The sequence below is a fragment of the Carettochelys insculpta genome, chromosome 8, assembly GCF_033958435.1.
Source record: "Carettochelys insculpta isolate YL-2023 chromosome 8, ASM3395843v1, whole genome shotgun sequence".
NCBI classification, from domain to species: Eukaryota; Metazoa; Chordata; order Testudines; family Carettochelyidae; genus Carettochelys; species Carettochelys insculpta.
Window position 1 is genome coordinate 52,669,510 of NC_134144.1, and position 19,238 is coordinate 52,688,747.

General features: G+C 38.2%; 1 protein-coding gene across 10 annotated transcripts in view; it reads left to right on the forward strand.

Annotated features, from left to right (window-relative positions):
- ZEB2 (zinc finger E-box binding homeobox 2) overlaps window positions 1-19,238 on the forward strand; it is a 137,853-nt gene that overhangs the window by 100,135 nt on the left and 18,480 nt on the right. For all 10 annotated transcript variants that reach the window (XM_075000580.1, XM_075000578.1, XM_075000579.1 and 7 more), the window contains 5 exons: window positions 2,083-2,154; window positions 12,026-12,220; window positions 12,920-13,134; window positions 15,593-15,701; window positions 16,955-18,924. In XM_075000580.1, the coding sequence (XP_074856681.1) occupies window positions 2,083-2,154; window positions 12,026-12,220; window positions 12,920-13,134; window positions 15,593-15,701; window positions 16,955-18,924 (2,561 nt within the window). The remainder of the gene's footprint in view (window positions 1-2,082; window positions 2,155-12,025; window positions 12,221-12,919; window positions 13,135-15,592; window positions 15,702-16,954; window positions 18,925-19,238) is intronic.

The following is a 19,238-nucleotide window of genomic DNA, read 5'->3' on the forward strand; positions in this document are numbered from 1 at the left end:
CTTTCTGTACTCAAAACATTTTTTCACAAAAATGAGAAATACTTTGTTTTGTGTGCCAATAAGAATTTGAAGTGTGCTTGGACCTCCTAGATACTCAGTCATTTGATTGGCTCACCCACTTCCCCACATCCCTCACCCCAATTCATTACAGGCTAATGTGGGAATTCCCCTGCTTCTCCACGGTTCTTTGTTTGTTTGTTTGTTTGTTTGTTTTTGTTTTTGATTAATCACTTTTGGATGCTTTCTTGATTTCATTTCTTGCAAATACAGCTAGATCTAAAACTTTTCAGGAACTCCATTACATCTCCAATCCTAAGTATAGTTGTTTTTGCATATAAAATGAAAGAAATAGATTATATATTTGTGTATGTGTGCAAGGATGAGAAAAGGGAGGGAATTTGCAGATAAAGAAATGGAATGAGAGAAAGTTGTATATATTTGTACAGCCCTGCAAATCTGTGGATATCTGATTTATATCTGTGGGTATAGGCTGATGTATGTGTGGATATCTGTGGCTCATTTTAGCGGATATGGATGCAGATGTGGATACAAATTTTGCATCTGGAACCCTGCAAATTTGCAGCTAGCCACTTTATATCTACTAATATCCACAGATCATTTTTGCAGATGCAGATACCAATACCACTTCTATATCTGTTGAGAGATCTATGTATTTGCTTCTTTTTTGCCTGTGGAAATCATTTGGTAAGCCAGATTTTCAAACATGTGCATTTCAATTGTTCCCACTAAGTTTGTGTGAGTACCTGTTGTGTCTGCACTGGCAAATCATCAATAAGAAATCAAAGTGATAGGAACCTTAGAAAATCTACCGTATGTTAATAGATCAAAAAGATCACTAATCTATCCATTGCTAGTCTGCATCTAGCTCCTCTTTATAAACCTATTGTAAAATACCTCAGCCCAGAAACTTCACCAAAGCAAAGTGGTCCATAACAGATAGCTGGATAAATAGATAATTCAGTAGAATAAATACTCATTGTCATGTGAAATACAGTAAACTCTCTATTTAACGGACTAATAGTGAGGAATGGGTGTCTGTTAATGCCAAAAGTCCATTAAATCTGAATCTGAAGGACTGGAGGCACCCTGCAAGGTGCACTAGGGAGCATTCATTCCGAGACCTGGGAGGAACCCAGCTGGCTTGGGAGAGAGAGCTCGACTGCAAGCTCTTTGCACTGTTTACAGAGTGAAGCCTCTGGGTTCGTTTGCCTCATGCTGCTCATCACACACCTCCGGCCCTGGGGCCCCAGCCACTGCAGTGACCCCAGCAGCTCCTCCAGCTCCGGCTGCTCCAGCTGCTCCTGCAGCACAGCCACAGTGGCATCTCCACTCCAGCGGTGGCAGCTGCTCTGGTGTGTCACCGGCATTTATTTGGTGGGCAGAGGCCTGGCAGACAGTGTCCATTATTTCTGAAGTCCATTAAATCAGGGTGCATTAAATTGAGGGTTTACTGTAATCTAGTTTGGGGGTACAAATCAATACTTTGCAAATGCAAAGGAGGCACAGACCAATTAAGCAAGCATATTGGAGCTGTCCACAATTGAAACTTTATAATTTTATAATTTCCTCACTTCAAGCCTCTATAATTAAAATGAGGATGATATATCAAATAGCAGATACGTGAAAATATTTTTAATAGATAAGACTGATTTGCTGTCCAGAACCCTTGCTTTTGTATTTGCCATCACTTCATATAAACATGCCTGTTTGTCCCAGGTAAAAATAATTAACTTTCAGTTGACTGATTGTTAGAAATAAAAAAAGCTTTTTCCTAGCACACTGATTATTGGATCTAATATCAGAAAAAGCCTTTCATTTAGCCCAAATAAATACCTCTGCTTTTCACCACTTGCTGTAATGTTTAAAGTAAATAAGTTCTTGTCCGGCTAGCATGATTGAATTCATTTAACTGCAAGAACAAAGCCATTGTATAGAGGCTTAGAACAGGCCTTTTCTCTGTTTCCTTTAAAAGAATCTTCCTTGTTACAGCAGTGTGTTTGCTAGCTTTGTAAGCTGTTCCATAATTTGCAAATGCTAAAGATGCATGTGCTTATTTCACAGAAGAAATGAAGGAGGAATATGACACTATGGGGCCTGAAGCCGCAATTCAGACCACTGGAAACAATGGTACAGGTAAGGCAAATGGTCCATTTGAAGATCCTGTTTGTTGTGTATCATTTAGAATTAGCTGTGGATGAAGAGAAAAAGTGGCTAAACAATTTATTTACATGTCTAGCTGAGCAACTGAGAAATGTTTAAATAATTATTCTGTGTTTAATCCCCATTCTGTATCCCCCAAATTTGGTTACAATGGTAGAAACTGGATATTCAGTGAAAACTCAGCCTGTCTTTTCCACATCATGCCTCAAACCCACTAATTTTAACTGCATTCTTGTAAGCTAATAGATTTTAATATTATGAGGAGACATTCTCCCGACCAGGATGAATAAACTAGCGTTTCCACTGGCTGGCCAACATATAGTAGTCTTTTAATGAGAGAGACTGTACACAAAAGAGAGACTGTACAAATAACTTGAAAATAAGCACGCGGTGCACTCTTCATGCCAACCCCAACTTCACAGGGCACAGGCAGTAATATACTTCTGAGAATCCAGACATCCATTCACAAAGACAAACATACCCCCCAAGAATATATATGGATACATGAACACACTTTGAATGCATATTCATGAGAGAAATTTGTTTCTAGCCAATCTTCTTTTTATACTTTCCATATCTTAAAATCCAAACCTTTCCGTGAAAAAAGGAAGGGGACATATTTAACAGTTATCATTTTCAAGTTAGCCTTTTTTTCCTGTAGCTTCAAAAGGCAGTATAAATTTTCTGTTACTTTTTTTTCATGCAAATGAATTCTGGAGTTTGACCATGTTCTTCCAAAGATCCTTTATCATCTTTGGCGTAGCTGATTTTCATGCATTACTCCACATTCACTTTCCTTTCTGCTAAATTTACCATTTGAGATGTTGTGGATACGTCTTCCTATCTTCTCACGTAAATATCGAGATATTTTCCAGCACAGGTAGATTGCTGTGCATCACATTATAATATTTGACTCATAGATACCATCCTCCAGAAATATTATAAAAGTTGGCACCCAAATGTTATAAGGATTTTATTACACACACATCTTTGTTTCTGGTACACACCCACATAAAACCTACAATGTCCTTACTAAATAACACAAGAAATGTACTTTCTAATTCTTGTGGGAGAAAATAGAAAAATAAAAAACTTGTCAATTATTTTTCATACATTACATTTATGCCTATGAAAGTAATAAGTAGGTTAGAATTAAGTTACCGTTTATCATTATATATATCCTTTCTAAAGTTGCTACACAGAGTCAGACATAACAAATATTCTAAAATCACTTGGTTTTTCAATATATGTTAATACAGTGAAGTCTCATACATGGCATTTGAAGTAACAGAACATGAAAGGGTTCAGATATTTGATTCAGTTAAGTCTGGATTCTTATGTGAAATACTAACACCACAAGCTTTCAGGTGTCCTCTTTGGCTTTTTGACTATCTTTGAGCATGTTTTTCTGAACATAATAGGCCTTAACCCCTTCCTACTTGTTACATTGTCTGCTGCAGTGGAAAGGGGAAATGAGTTTCTGACAGTCTCTTCTTCCTGCTTTGTACTCTGGCCTTAGATCTCCACTTCAGGAGAAAGTTTATTACAAGAGCTGACAGCCCAATAGATCAAACTCTACTCTTCATTCAGAAAGGAGGTCTTTCATTCAGAAATCATCTTCTGGGCATAGACACGATGCCCACAGCCCTCTCTCACTTACCTAGTTAAGTCAGTGTTCTGTTGAATTCAGCAGAGGATCTGATCCAGGAAATGTATTCAGTCGTAGGAAGCTCCATTTGGCCCTGTCTACATTAGGAAGTTGTGCCATGTAGATTTATTTTCAAACAGCAGCCACCAAGCCTCTAAAGGGCCTCATTGCTTTGCCATTAAAATGTAATAGTTTTTCTGGAGTAGACTGAGGGACTGAGACATCACAGACCATATGAACTGTGCAAAACTTCTTCATGATTCGAGGTTCTCACATAAATGGAGCAAGGAAGACTAACATACATAGTGGCCTATGTTGGGACTCAAACTTTGTTTTCCAAATACTAAGAAAATTTGTGAGATGGTTGGTGGGAAGGACACTTATTTTAGTCTTTTCTGTATACCAATGTATCAGCTATTACTATCCATAGCCCTGTCTACACTAGAGGACAAGCTGCATTTGAAAAGCATCCTAGAGGATGATGTCCCTCTAAAGTGATCTTGAAAACACACCTTGCCAGACTGTGTAGAGCAGGCCAGACCCTGCTCAAAGCCTGCCTCCCAAAGAATCTTGTTTCTACAAGGCTTTGGCTACATTTTCCTAATCAGAGTTGAATGGGTGAGGCCTGGCCTAACCATATCGACGTTTGAATGAGGGAGCTGTGTTTGAAAACCATTTTTCAATTTGGCACAATTTCCTGATGAAGACAGGGCCACAGGACTCTTCTCATGACTGTCTTTGAGTGAATACGTTTCTTGGACTGACGTCAACAGAACTGATTTAAACCAGTTAAGCACCTGGCTTGTTAATGTTCTACTATCTGAGGGTCTTATTCAGAAGTCAATAGTCACTCAGCCTGACCTGTTTACAATTACTATAGACTTCCACAGCTGACTTTCCTGAGTAACAAATAAGTAGCAATGGCAGAAAAGGGTCCTGCAAGTGTTATATTTTATTCAAACAATTTGCCAGTTAAAGACTACAATAATTATATCCAGTGACCTTCTTTTTTAGTAGAGAAGAACATCATCACATGAGTAGTTTGGGCAGAACATACATGCATCATGGTTACAATCTCATACAGACTGAAACTGTGACAAATCCAAGTAAACCTGTTTATAAAGTGGGATGTCCAGGTGTGTAGTAAATTAAGCCATCCAATAAGCAGCACATTTTTGTTAATCTTTTTCACTTTGAGTGAAATACACCACTTGTGGGTTCACAATAGCAAAGTCCTCTGTACATAGCGCAGATACAGCAGAGTCAGGAATGATACAAACTTTCTCAAATTGCTCTGTTCAGGCACTTCAGTGGGAACTTGAAGGGATTGGCTAATTGGAAGAGAGGGTAGGTGAGTCACTGTGATATCTGAGACCTTGTCCGTGCTGCCGAGACCATCGATAAGAACACTAATGCCATTTGTTAGGATTGTTCTCATCAGCTTTCCACTGGGAACTATACTGTCTCCTCTATCAAACTTCAACCCTACCAAAAACCTTTGATGGTGAGGATTAGTGGCCACTTCCAACTCAGCTTGATTTGAGCCTGTGATTTAGGAGTGAAATATCTTATAACCCACTATTAATCCCCAGAGCTATCCACTCTCTAGCTGAATGTTCTTAGATTAGTTTCAATATGAAATAATAAACCTCATGCTTGACTATTGTGAAAAATATTAAAAAAATGTAGTGAAAGTAATTTTCAATCATGTGATTTTCAGTGGGGGCTTTTCCCCTTGCTTCACTGAAACACTTTTGGAAACCCTACCCCTAAAACCCTACCCCCTAAACAACAAATATTAACTGTTTTTGGAGGATATTAGGAGGAATTCTTTGACATGTTCCTGTTAGTAAGGAATTATGTGGTTTGGCTTCAGTAGTAACTTTACTAAATTTCCTGACATGTGTTGCTTCACTTTCCCCTCCCATCTTTGAGTGTGTTTAGGTGACTGAGATGACTTAGCCCTTCACCTAAGAAGGTGAGTTAAATCTGGTACCAGTGAGGCTGAGCACTGGTCCCCTTAAAAGGACCAGCTAACTCTGTGACACATCTTCACAATGTGGAAGGCCAGACTGGACTTTTTGGAAATGATTATGCATATTTTGGATTACTTAGCAGTGCCCAGTAATAGAAAATACTTCTTAATCGTTCTGGGCATGCTATCCCTGAAAGGAAGGCCACTGCTAAAATACTTCTTGATCGTTGAAGCTGGGCATGCTATTCCCTGCAAGGTTCCCCAACTCTCTGTGACCTCAGAAGACTTCATATCCAAGTGTCTCACATGGTAGAACTAACTACAGTGCTGTTATCTGGCCAGGCAACAAATGTGATTATTTTTAGGAACAAATTCACTGCAGAAGGAAAAGACATAACAGAAAAATCTTTATTATGTTATTATCCTCCCTTTGTGAGAGTGGCTACTTTTATATATGGCTAACATGAAATTTTTCTTTTTATCCTCTGCATTTTTATACTAAGCAACATAAAATTTATACAAGAAAAAGCAAAACCTTCCACTAGAGTTAAAGATATATTTCATAGTTCAGTCCTGCTAAATCAATTTGCAAATTGTTTCTAAAGGTCTCTAAAAGGGCTACTTAACAAAATGATAAATACCGTATAAGCTGTTTTTAAATAGCTGATTGTTAGAATCATTTGGTTTACTTCATTGGTCCGATTGCTTTTATTACACGTGGGGTTCTTTTTTTAGAAGACAGATGAGTGGGTTCCCTGTTAATGAACAAACAAAATTTCCCTTTTTATATTAATAACATCTGGCTATTAAGCCTTGGCTGTTGATGTTTTTCATACGATTTAAAGGAGGAGAGGGGAAAAAAAAACTTCAAGGGGAGAGGAAACCAGAAGTAAAACTTGGCAGGTTAGGAGGATAGGCCGTTTTCAGACTGTAATCTGTGTGTACCAATGAGGGCCTGTCACTTCCTGCCTAATGAAAGCTGTGGTTTTATTAGCTTTGTTTGTGATTAGGGGCAGCTATCTCCACCTCACAGTAAGAGTTCCTACAAGAAGTAACGGGTCACCTAAGCTCCTTGAGTGTCCTTTTCTTTCTTTTTAAAGATACTAAACACCTTAAATGATAGCTTTTTTATTAGTGTATTTTATTTTAACATGAGGCTTTGATATATCAGCCTTAGGAATTGAAAAGATTTCCGCTTTCCATGCCCTAATAATTAATTAAAGCCTGTCTTATTGGTGAGGGCAGCTGCTGTACTAAATGTTTAGCTCACTGATGTGAGTGTTGGTTCAATGTGTAATTTCAATCGACAAAGAATATGAGTGGCTTTTTACAAGGAAAACATCTAAGGGCTTTGGGGAAGCACACCTAATGGTATAAGGTGATTTGTTTAGTAATAGTATGTGATTCTCAGCAGAAATTAATCTTATAAAAGACTGGCCAGTACATGGTCAACCTTTGCTATTCATGTTAATATTTCATATTACAGTACCAGTAGTATTGTTTAAGTTAAAGAGCTGTGAGCTTTTCTACTAAATCCCCTTGTTTTTAGGGGCTTACAAGTTAGACATAAACATTTGCTTTAGCGCCTGGATTCCATGCATATGCACAGAAGCTAAATAATCCACAGATTTAACAATCCAGAGTCTATAATATTACAATAGGCTAGTATAACCTGCTGGATCAAAAGCAGCTTATAAGCATGTTCCGGGGCCAACTTACATGCTCCAAGCTCAAGATTAGACATCGTAAAAGCTGCTCAGCCTCTCTATAGGTGGTTGGAGATAAAGGACCTGTGTTGAGATTGTGCATTTGATTCCACCAGGACCTCAGATTTGGAGGAGAGGCAGATAACATCCTGGAGAGGCAGATAACAACCTTCCCATATCCCTCATCCTTCAGGTTCTATCTCACATCAGGCCCACTCTTCGTACCTCCCATGTCTGGGGGAAGAGCAGAAAGATTTGTTCTCCTCCCTCTCTAAAAGCCAGCATACCATTTTCCCTTACTATTCAAACACCCTTTTTCCTAGTGAATGTACTCTCCCTAAGGGAGGGAGATGGAAAAGGGGGTGGCCAGAAGAGGAGGGAGAATGGGCAGAGCTAATGCATCCATTATTACACAGCTCACCAGCCATTTCTCCCAGAAAACAGTTTACAGTCCTGATGCAGGATCTGTGGAAAGGTCTTGCTGCCACCCCACTGCATGGGAGAGGAAACAAATTCCTTCACCTTTGGTACTTATGTAATCACATCAGTGTACAACCCTAATGTAAATGAAACAGTAACAATAGAAACAAAAGCAATGTTAAACCATTTTGAAGGTTAAAACCCACAGATTCATAGCATTCAGAATAAGGAGGCATGACTTTTAATTCATACTCTTGTACCTCATCATTGAAAACACACACTTCTGTATCAGGTACATACATAGGCATAAATTACCACAGAGCTACAAATTCTAGACACAATTGGAGGAGCAAAAGATGGAGTTTCAGAGTTAACTTAAAATATTTTATATGTTCTGTGAAAAAGACATGCCTAGAACACAACCTGACATTCTGGTGTGTAAATATAATTATGTTTAAGCAACCACCATTTTGTTATATTCCCCTATTGTTACAAAATGGTGGTATAAAAGACAAATTGTTGCATTGCAAACATACATTCTACTGTAATTTGCACTCAGAATGCCAATCTTTATTTCATGAAATAATCAGACCCTGGTAAACTAACAAGTGTCTTTGGAGATAAGCATTTGGCACCTTGTAGGTAACACATGAACAATGTCAGGTGCATGCTGTAATTGAATAGAAGCAATAATGATTGTCCAGATATGTACAGACACAATCAGAAGCAACTCAACAGTCTGGTGTTTCATATTCCCTTTCATTCTACATAAAATGTCAAAAACTCACGCAAGTGTGGCTTGCAATTTATAACAAGGCTGGTTCTTCATTTGAACTGACAATAATTTGCTTGTTTAAGGCCTGTGGGGAAATTCTTGAGGACTTCTTACTGATGTCAGTGGGGGGTAGTTTATCCAGTGAACAAGGCTTGTTTGGCTAAAACTCCAAGCAAGGTTTAGGAAACTTCTTCTTCTTCTTCTTCTTCTTCTTCTTCTTTTTTTTTTTTTTTTTTTTTTAAAAAACGTATTTATTTCAAACTTGGTACAGGAGGGGTTGATTTTATCACTTGGTGTGGTACTTGCATAGTGAATAAACACTTTTATCAATAATGAGCCAAACCAGCTCATCAAATTCCAACTCCCTCAGCATTTTAGCACAGCAGCTGAAGAACAATCTCACTCATTCCTTAGCCATGTTGTCCATCTTCAGGATGGCTGATGTATTTTCCAAAATGTCCGGGGAAGCTTTCAGTGCAGCTGTGCCCACTGCATACCTGTTTCAAAGATAAACAGGACCTCGTGTACAGGACCGTTCATCAGCCAGGTCTTATTTTATCACAGTTGATTTAATCCATTGCTAATCTTGACCCACATTTAGGGACGCCACTGTGTTTTTAACTCATTCTCAGCAGGTTTTACATTGAGGAAAGACACTGTATAGTCAGGGGAACTGGAAATTCTAATTGGCTAGAGCCATGAGATTGTTGCCAGAATTACTTCCATCTGTAAATTATATCAAGGCACTTTGTGGAGTATCTAGATAGGAAACAAAGCTATGCTGAACCATCATCTTGCACTTTGACAAATTTTTTTCTTACACAAACTGATTTGTTTTTTGTTTTTTAGGTAAATTTGATAAACATTTTATCATTTCAATCCATTGTCCATTTCTCATAAGTCAAATGAGATAAAATTCTACTTTTGAAAATGTTCCACTATTGTAGCCAGGACAAAATTTTCCACATTCAGAGAACGTACCACTTTTGTCTGCAACTTTGTGGAAAAGTAAAAAATTGAGGCAAAACTTCTAAATAGTTTAAAAACACAGTGGAATTGGGTTGTCTCTCTTTAATACTGGTTTTATACTTCTTCTAATTCTAATTATCTTTGGCCTGATTCTTCTCATCTACAAGGTTTGCAGTGATGCAACTCCTCTGACTTCACTATGGTAATTACTGATTTACACTGGTGTAAGGGGGAGGAGAAGCATACTTGTTCTACTTTTGATTCCTTCACAAAAAATCAAATATATGACAATTCTAACTTACTGTTTGTCCTACAGAAAATACATTAAAATGTCATTGATCATAAACTATTCATTTATTTTATGATCAGTTACAAATAAATATCTTAGATTCACTGCCACCATTTACTGTCTTTAGTTAAAAAATAGAGAAAAAAAATAGTCTATTTCCCAGTTCTCCTTTGTTTGCATTAATAGTTGTCTGTTATGTCCCATACTTAACAAGATTTCGCTTCTATGCAATATTCGGATGCTGGGAGAAGAAATGTGTACTGTTAGAATATTTTGTGGTTGAGAATGTATTATATTTCATGGGCATTTCATGGACAATAAAAATTAGGTATACATTTTCAGAAAAAAAGGAAAACTCCAGCACTGACTATAAAAGTAGCTTAGTATAGTCACAGTGCTAGTCTGTATCTTCACAAAACAAAAAAAAAAGCAGTCCTTTAGCACTTTAAAGAATAACAAAATAATTTATTAGGTGATGAGCTTTCGTGAGACAGACCTTCAGATCTGAAGAAGTGGGTCTGTCCCACAAAAGCTCACCACCTAATAAATTATTTTCTTAGTCTTTAAAGTGCTACAGAACTGCTTTTTTGGCTTTATTATATTGCAGTTATGGGCTGGAAACAGATGGTTCTATTTGTAAAATTGTACAGAGCAACACATTTTTTAAACAATGTATTTTCCCATTGTAAATTACCCAGAGATGAATTTTCCAGGAAGAAAAATAAAGCTGATGTTGTGAATTTTTAAAAAAGCAACATTTTATTCTTGTGTCCAAAAGAAGAGAAAAGTAAAAAGGCACAAGACATGCCAGTTTTGCACATGTAACTCCACCAAAGGTTCTCAGAATTGCAGGAGAGGCAGATAATAAGCTTCCCATTTCCCTGCTCCTTCAAACTCTGTCTCACATCAGCTCCTCTCCTTGTCACTCCAGAATCTAGAGGTAAAGGCAGAAAGGGTCATTGTCCTTCTCCCCTAAAAGCCACCACACTGTTTCTCCTTCCTGTTCAAAAACCCTTTCTTTTCAAATACCCTTTGAAAGAGTAATTGGTCATGTACTTCGCTATTCACAAATTACAGACCTACAACTGTGAGGTTCAGAACACCTTGGCCACGTCTACATGGAGCTGTTTTCCTGGCAGCTCCATGCTAATAAGCAGTCTGATAATTGCAAATGGCTGCTGATTAGCATAATTGCTTGGCTAATTAGCTTAGCCATGTGAGATTACACTCTCTTGGGAAAAGGGACTGGCAACAGAGCGGGGGTTTAGCCACACAGGCACATTCACACGACCTTTTTATTGCTGGCAGCCCCCTCTGCTCAGAGCAAAATTGCAATTGCAAGACTGCTCATTAGCATGGAGCTGCCGTGAGTGCAGCTCCGTGAAGATGTGGCCCTTATGCACAAAGCTGACCATCCTCAACTCAGCAGGAGTTAGTAGGAACTGAGCAGGAAGAGTAGATATCCTGAAGGTCTCAATTCTGAAACATACTCTGAGTAGGAGGACTCCAGAACTCATACCACAAGCCAGTGAGTTCACAGAAGTTTCCCAGGGTTCAAAGGTCTGCTTACGCCAAATAACTTGCATTTTCAACACCTGGTAAACTTCTGCTTCCCTATTTCATGAGTGCTCTCATTTATGTAATTTGTCTAAACCTACTCCCATATAGCTCAGTGGTTAGAGCATTGGCCTTGTCAGTTCAATCATTGAGGGGGTCTTTCAAGGTTCTGGGGTAGGTTAGAGTAAAAAAATTGTGTCCAGAATGGTGATAAGCCCTGATGTGAGTGCAGGGTGCTAGGCTCAATGACCTCCTGAGGTCCCTTCCAGCTCTATGACATATGTATATCTTCATGTATGTATAACATCAATGACAAAAGCTCCCATTAGCTTCTTGAGGAACTGGAGCAGGCCCAGCAAGACTAAAGTCTGCAGCAGGATCAGGTTCAGGCCACAGACCTGTAGCTCCAACATGAGTGCCAGCGTTCCTTGCAAACAACCATGTGAACTTACCCAATCTTACAGGGAAGATGCACTCAAAACCACTTCTTTCTCCCTCCCCCCAGTTTTAGTTAAGAATGCAAATTGCACGTCGGATTTTGAGGAATATTTTGCCAAAAGGAAACTGGAGGAAGGAGACGGGCATGCAGTCAGCATAGCAGAGTACCTGCAGCGCAGTGACACAGCCATTATTTACCCAGAAGCCCCTGAAGAACTGTCTCGCCTTGGCACTCCAGAAGCCAATGGGCAAGAAGAAAATGGTGAGGCTGTAATTCATTTTTAGCCACTATCCTGACTTCTTGCAGCTGTTGCAATTATAAATGCACCACATGCCTGGGTGTTTACCTTAAAAATTGAAGAGCAGCTGCAGAGGCATGGAATTTCATGAGCAAAGATTGGAACTGTAATTTTAGTGTATTGTGATTTTTTTAGTCAGCGAATTATTTTGTGGATGAAATAAATAGCAGGAACAATTAAAGCTTAATTTTAAAAAAAGGAAAAATGCTCTCTCTATAGTTTTAAGTTTTTGAACTATTGAATTTTTACGTGAGAAATTTAGGATAACTGACCTATAACTCTCTTACTTCTTGATGAATAATTGAAGTGTCCACGAGAATGATTTGGTTGGTGTCACATTAATATAAGAGGCTGAAGATGAAATGCAAATCATCAACTGATTGAGAAAAAATATTTCTTAATTTTTCAGCTATTTAAGTCTTCAAAAGAGCTAGAGTAAGAACTTTAATTAATTTTCCAGCACAGTATGAAATGATTCATGCAAGTTTGTTCTGGGTGTGTAAGGGGAATGGTGTGCTCTGAGGCCAGTTTGAAATGATGGCACTCTAGTGTAGCAGATTGCAATGATTCCTGTCATACCATCCCGGGCAAGAAGCCCATTAGCTGCCATTGATTTACTGACCTTTTGGCCTGCTTCTCTCTCTCTTGTCTCTTGGCTACAGACCTGCCACCTGGAACTCCAGATGCTTTTGCCCAACTGCTGACCTGCCCCTACTGTGACCGGGGATACAAGCGTTTGACATCACTGAAGGAGCACATCAAGTACCGCCACGAGAAGAATGAGGAGAACTTTTCTTGCCCTCTCTGTAGCTACACGTTTGCCTACCGCACCCAGCTCGAGCGGCATATGGTGACGCACAAGCCGGGGACAGATCAGGTGGGGGGTTGGTTTTAAGTGATTTCTTTCTATAATAACCCCTTAGAGAAACGATATTGCTTTGATTGGCAATCATTATTAATTTTTCATGGCATTTTGAAGATGCAGATCTTTTAATGGTAATAGCTTTAATTGAGGTCTAAATGATTTTTTGATGGTCTCTTCTAATATGATTTAATAGTCTTATGTTCACGATCGAATGAGTGTGTTAATTTCTAATTTAGAAATTTTATTTGCACTTTAACTTGACTTTAGTTTCATTTTTATGTTCCTCAAAAAGTGAACAAAACTATAGTATTTTAATTATACAGTGTTAAACATCTCAGCAGTTTTAATTCCATTTTCACGTAGTTTTACTTTGCAATTTTTGTCAATAGGATCTCAAAAACATAGTAAAATATCTGCTGAGTTTTCTTTCATTATTTTTGAATAATCTTTTCAATCTCATAAAATGATAGAATTATATATAATTATATTTTGCATTATAGTTTTAAATATATAATTTCACATTTTTAGAATAGTTCCTTGAAATATATAGGTTATGTTTTTGAGTATACCAGTCAGATAGGCGCACAATAGGATTTCCATATAATTATAATTTATACATCCTATCAATGTATCTGTTATAAATCAAAATGATTGTTCCTTAAGATGAAAGTAATCTTACAATGTTACTGATTTGCATTATTTAGTTTATTTCACTAATACATTTAGGTCATTTCTGTGTGTCTTGAACAGGTGACTGAAACATTCTTTCATTCATAAAGTGATTACTCTAAAGGGCTGTATCCCAAAGCTCTTTACACACTATAGGAAAACTATTTCAGTGATCCCGAGAGCACCTCTGGTAACCAGTGTTCCAGAGTATTGTAATGGAAACTAAGCTAGTATGTCTTAAATTTAAATTAATGAATGTGGGCATGTGTCAAATTATATAGGCTTTATACTATATTCATTAGTCTTAAACAACTAAAATCATAATCAGCTATATATCTTTTGATATATTTTTCTCAGCATAAGGTAAATTCAGTTGCGCAAACACACATATTTTAATCATGAAATTGTGCAATTAGAATTTTTAAGAGAACAGTATCTCTTGCTTGATCTTAAATCGGTACAAATGATTCTGGTGCAGTTTCTCAGTTTGCTTCCTTTTTCAGAGTTTTCTGGTAGGCAAACACATTCTCACATATAATTTTTTTAAAACCTAACACAATCTGAGGTCCCCCCCGCCCACTCCTTTTGCTTTATATTGTTAAAAACAACTGGGCTAAAATGTCTATATATCTATCCAGCATAACTGTCTGAAATTTCACATGCAAAAGTCTGATTGTGCTGGCGCATTATGAATGATAGCTTTGGTGTTGAAAAGTCCCCTCATTTGCTCATGGCATTTACAATTAGTAAATTAAAATGATTGTATCATATTAACAGTGGCACAACTAAAGTTTATAGTAGTCCTCTGAGGGCCATGGGGGGAGACAAAACAGCTGTTGCTGTTTGTTTATGCAACTCAGCAACATATGAGCACTGGTTCCTCAATGGCGCTCGGCGGGCTGGGCTCTGCTTGATCTTTGAAGGTTGCTGCTGTTTGAACAAACCTCCCAGTGTCCCATGTAACACCATCTGTCTCACTAGGAATGTGGGAAGATTCAGCACACCCTAGCAGTTGTCATACCGTTTCTATGCTGTCTTTTTTGCAATAGGCTTTTGTGTCATTGCTACTTGAAAAAAGCTGACCTCCTACCTTGAGCATCCAGAGTGGATGGCTATTTTTTTTTTCAGAATTCAAAGTCACAGCGCTTTTCTTACTTGTTCAAAAAGGTCAGCTGTGTTTGATTATATCTTTATGCTGCTTTTAACTTGTCCTTTCAGACAACTTTTCTCTTGTTTTGCCCCTACTCCTTAGCACAGCACTAGGGGGGAAAAAACGCCATAAGAAAGGTAGCTGAATTTTTTCCTGCTGTTCTGTGATAAAAAAATTTTCCAGCAGCTACAGCCTCTTGCCGAAAAGCTGTCATTTATATTTTGATAATGAATGAAATCTGATATGTAACACTGTGTTTTCTGCTAGTGCAGCAAACAGGATTTTTAAACAAGAGACATTCCACATGTTTGGAAGCTGCTAGGAATAATAAGAACCACAAATCTTTTTACAAATCAGTTTCTCCCATCATGAGATACCTTAAAGCAACATATTTCTGATGAGAGACTTAGGAAATAATTCGAAAGCAAATATTGAATGCTGATACAAAAGCACTTTCACATTTGTTTCAATTTACTGCCAACATTTTGATTTTTATTGCAACACTGATGAGACATATAAATGTATCTACAGACCCTTTGGTTTGCCTGATAAACAGAAAGTTATATAAATTTTGTTTGTTTTTTTTAAAAAAACTAGAGAACTTTTAGTTCCTCTTGCATAAAATTTTTATCAGAATCTTTTGTCTCCAAGCACCAAATGCTGACCCAAGGAGCAGGCAATCGCAAGTTCAAATGCACTGAGTGTGGCAAGGCCTTCAAATATAAACACCATCTGAAGGAACACCTGCGAATTCACAGTGGTGAGTAGCAGAGGTGCTGCTGTTCTCATTTGCATTTTGTTTAATTAGCTGAGTTTTAAAGATTGCTTAAAATTTACACAGTTCTGTTTGTAGCTTCTTGGAGATACTGAGGTATTTCATAAACAATATCTGACTCATTCTCATTTATCATGCTGTTAATAGCAAGGTCTTGCTGTGAGATTTTGATATAATAATGCTTGTTACAAAAAATAGATGCTTTGCAATGGTTGTTGAGTTCAGAGGAATTCCGAAATTTTTGTTTGGTTGGCTCTTGCAACAACCAATTTTTTTTAAATGAAAAGGTCCAAGTCCACTTGGAAATAAATGAAATATGGCTCATAATTTGAGATAATGGGCATCTGAGAATCATATTATATTACAGGTAACACATTTTTTCTATCTAGCTATCAATCTAGGTATTTAGTTAGCTGGGGCCTGATTCAGCAATCTGATCTTTAAAAGCTGACTTTTTTGTCCTCACAGAGACCCCTTGTGCTCTTCCTAGGCAAAAAGGTCCACCTGTATGGAAGTGGTCACTGAAGCAGGGCCCAATTTTTTATAAAATGGCCATTCTTGAGAAGGCTGAATTGAATACACATCATTAGCAGAAGACGTGCCTATGTGTGACATGGAATGCCATTTTTAGACAATCTGGAGATTTTAAAGCATTGTATTATCAAATGGAGATGATGGTTTATAAATGGCCTCAGAGCTGTGAAGATTAAAGGCTTACACCTAAACTACAGTGCACATCAGTAAATATTCGACTATAATTTTCCAATCTACCTGCAATCATAATGTCATCTATCCTTAGAATAAGTTGTGGTACTAAAGAATGACATATGAGTTTTAATTGTGCGCACTGTTTATAAGAGGTGATAAGGGTCTACGGGACCAGGGTCCCCATGCATACATGCCTTTAGTTGCACATGTAATGTCACTAATAGCACTGCATCACTAACAGAACTGCCACAGTGGCAAGCACAGGCATGGAGGGATAGGCGGGATCTCTCGCATTTTTCCATAAAAATCTATAATCACCCTAGAAACCAGAGGACTCCACAAATGTGTTTTGGGGACTGGTACATGGGCTCAGCTATGTTCATTGGATTCTTTGGCACCCAGAATAAGTAACTAGCAGGGTAGGATTGTTACCTCTGTCTTCCTAGTGGCAACATCAATATCTAATTAGGTGCATGTATAATAACAATAATAAATAATGTATTAATGTTTACTTTTAATTATTCTTTTAGGTGAAAAACCATATGAGTGTCCAAACTGCAAGAAACGTTTTTCCCATTCTGGCTCCTATAGTTCGCACATCAGCAGCAAGAAATGTATTGGCTTAATCTCTGTAAATGGCAGAATGAGAAACAATATCAAGACGGGTTCTTCTCCTAATTCTGTATCTTCCTCTCCTACTAATTCAGCCATTACACAGTTGAGAAACAAGCTTGAGAATGGCAAACCACTTAGTATGTCTGAGCAAACAGGCTTATTGAAAATTAAAACAGAACCACTAGATTTCAATGAATACAAGGTTCTTATGGCCACACATGGGTTTAGTGGACCTAGTCCTTTTATGAATGGTGGACTTGGAGCAACCAGCCCATTAGGAGTTCATGCTTCTGCTCAAAGTCCAATGCAGCACTTAGGGGTAGGGATGGAAGCACCACTGCTTGGGTTTCCTGCAATAGGTAGTAATTTAAGTGAGGTGCAGAAGGTCCTACAGATTGTGGACAACACAGTTTCCAGGCAGAAAATGGACTGCAAAGCTGAAGAGATCGCAAAGCTGAAGGGCTATCACATGAAGGATCCATGCCCTCAAGCAGAGGAACAAGGAGTTACTTCCCCTAATATTCCACCTGTGGGTCTTCCAGTAGTGAGCCATAATGGTGCCACGAAAAGTATTATTGACTACACGTTAGAAAAAGTCAATGAAGCCAAAGCTTGTCTCCAGAGTTTGACCACAGACTCTAGGAGGCAGCTCAGTAATATTAAAAAAGAAAAGCTGCGTACTCTAATAGATTTGGTAACAGAAGAGAAGATGATAGAGAACCACAGTATATCCACTCCATTTTCATGCCAGTTCTGTAAAGAAAGCTTTCCTGGTCCCATTCCCCTGCATCAGCATGAGCGTTACCTGTGTAAGATGAATGAAGAAATCAAGGCAGTCCTTCAACCTCATGAAAACATGGTTCCTAACAAACCTGGAGTGTTTGTTGATAAGCAAGCCCTCCTGCTGTCATCAGTACTTTCTGAGAAAGGAATGACTAGCCCCATCAACTCATACAAGGACCACATGTCTGTACTTAAAGCATATTATGCTATGAATATGGAACCCAACTCTGATGAACTACTGAAAATTTCCATTGCCGTTGGCCTTCCTCAGGAATTTGTGAAGGAATGGTTTGAACAAAGAAAAATCTACCAGTATTCAAGTTCCAGGTCACCATCACTGGAAAGAACCAGTGCCAAGGTGGCACTGGCTGCCACTAACACTCCCACTAAAGACTCTTTGTCAGCCAGATCTCCAATAAAGCCTGTGGACTCTATAACTTCACCTTCTATAGTGGAACTCCACAATAGTGTTACTAATTGTGATACTCCTCTCAGGCTAACAAAACCTACACATTTTACCAATATTAAACCAGTTGATAAATTGGACCACTCCAGGAGCAATACTCCTTCTCCTTTAAATCTTTCTTCCACATCTTCTAAAAACTCCCACAGTAGTTCTTACACTCCAAACAGTTTCTCCTCTGAGGAGCTTCAGGCTGAGCCTTTGGACTTGTCTTTACCAAAACAAATGAAGGAACCCAAAAGTATTATAGCCACAAAGAACAAAACAAAATCTAGTAGCATAAATTTAGACCACAACAATGTTTCTTCATCATCTGAAAATTCAGATGAGCCACTGAACTTGACTTTTATCAAGAAGGAGTTTTCTAATTCAAATAACCTGGATAAAAGCACTAACCCAGTGTTTGGTATAAACCCATTTAATGCCAAACCTTTATACACAACACTTCCACCACAAAGCGCATTTCCTCCAGCCACTTTCATGCCACCAGTCCAGACCAGTATTCCTGGGCTGCGACCATACCCAGGACTAGATCAAATGAGCTTCCTACCACATATGGCCTATACTTACCCAACCGGAGCAGCTACTTTTGCTGATATGCAGCAAAGGAGAAAGTTCCAGCGGAAACAAGGATTTCAGGTACTTAGTCATAATTGGTTTGTTCTGAAAGGCTACAGTTCAGTATCTCTTGTCATGTTCTTTTATATGAAAAAACATAGCCCTCAAAGTTAAAAGTGCTGAAAAGCCCCCAACAGTACAATTTTAGCTTGAACCTGAAATGTATGTTGGAAACATTTATTCAGCACTGAAAAAATGTGAAACATATGAAGATATTTAGTGTTTACCTTATAATTTAATGACGGTTATATTTGCTTTCCATGAAAATTTTACCAATGCCCAAAGGATCCCCAGTTACAGAAAACACTGATGGAGGGGGATGAAATCTTCATGAG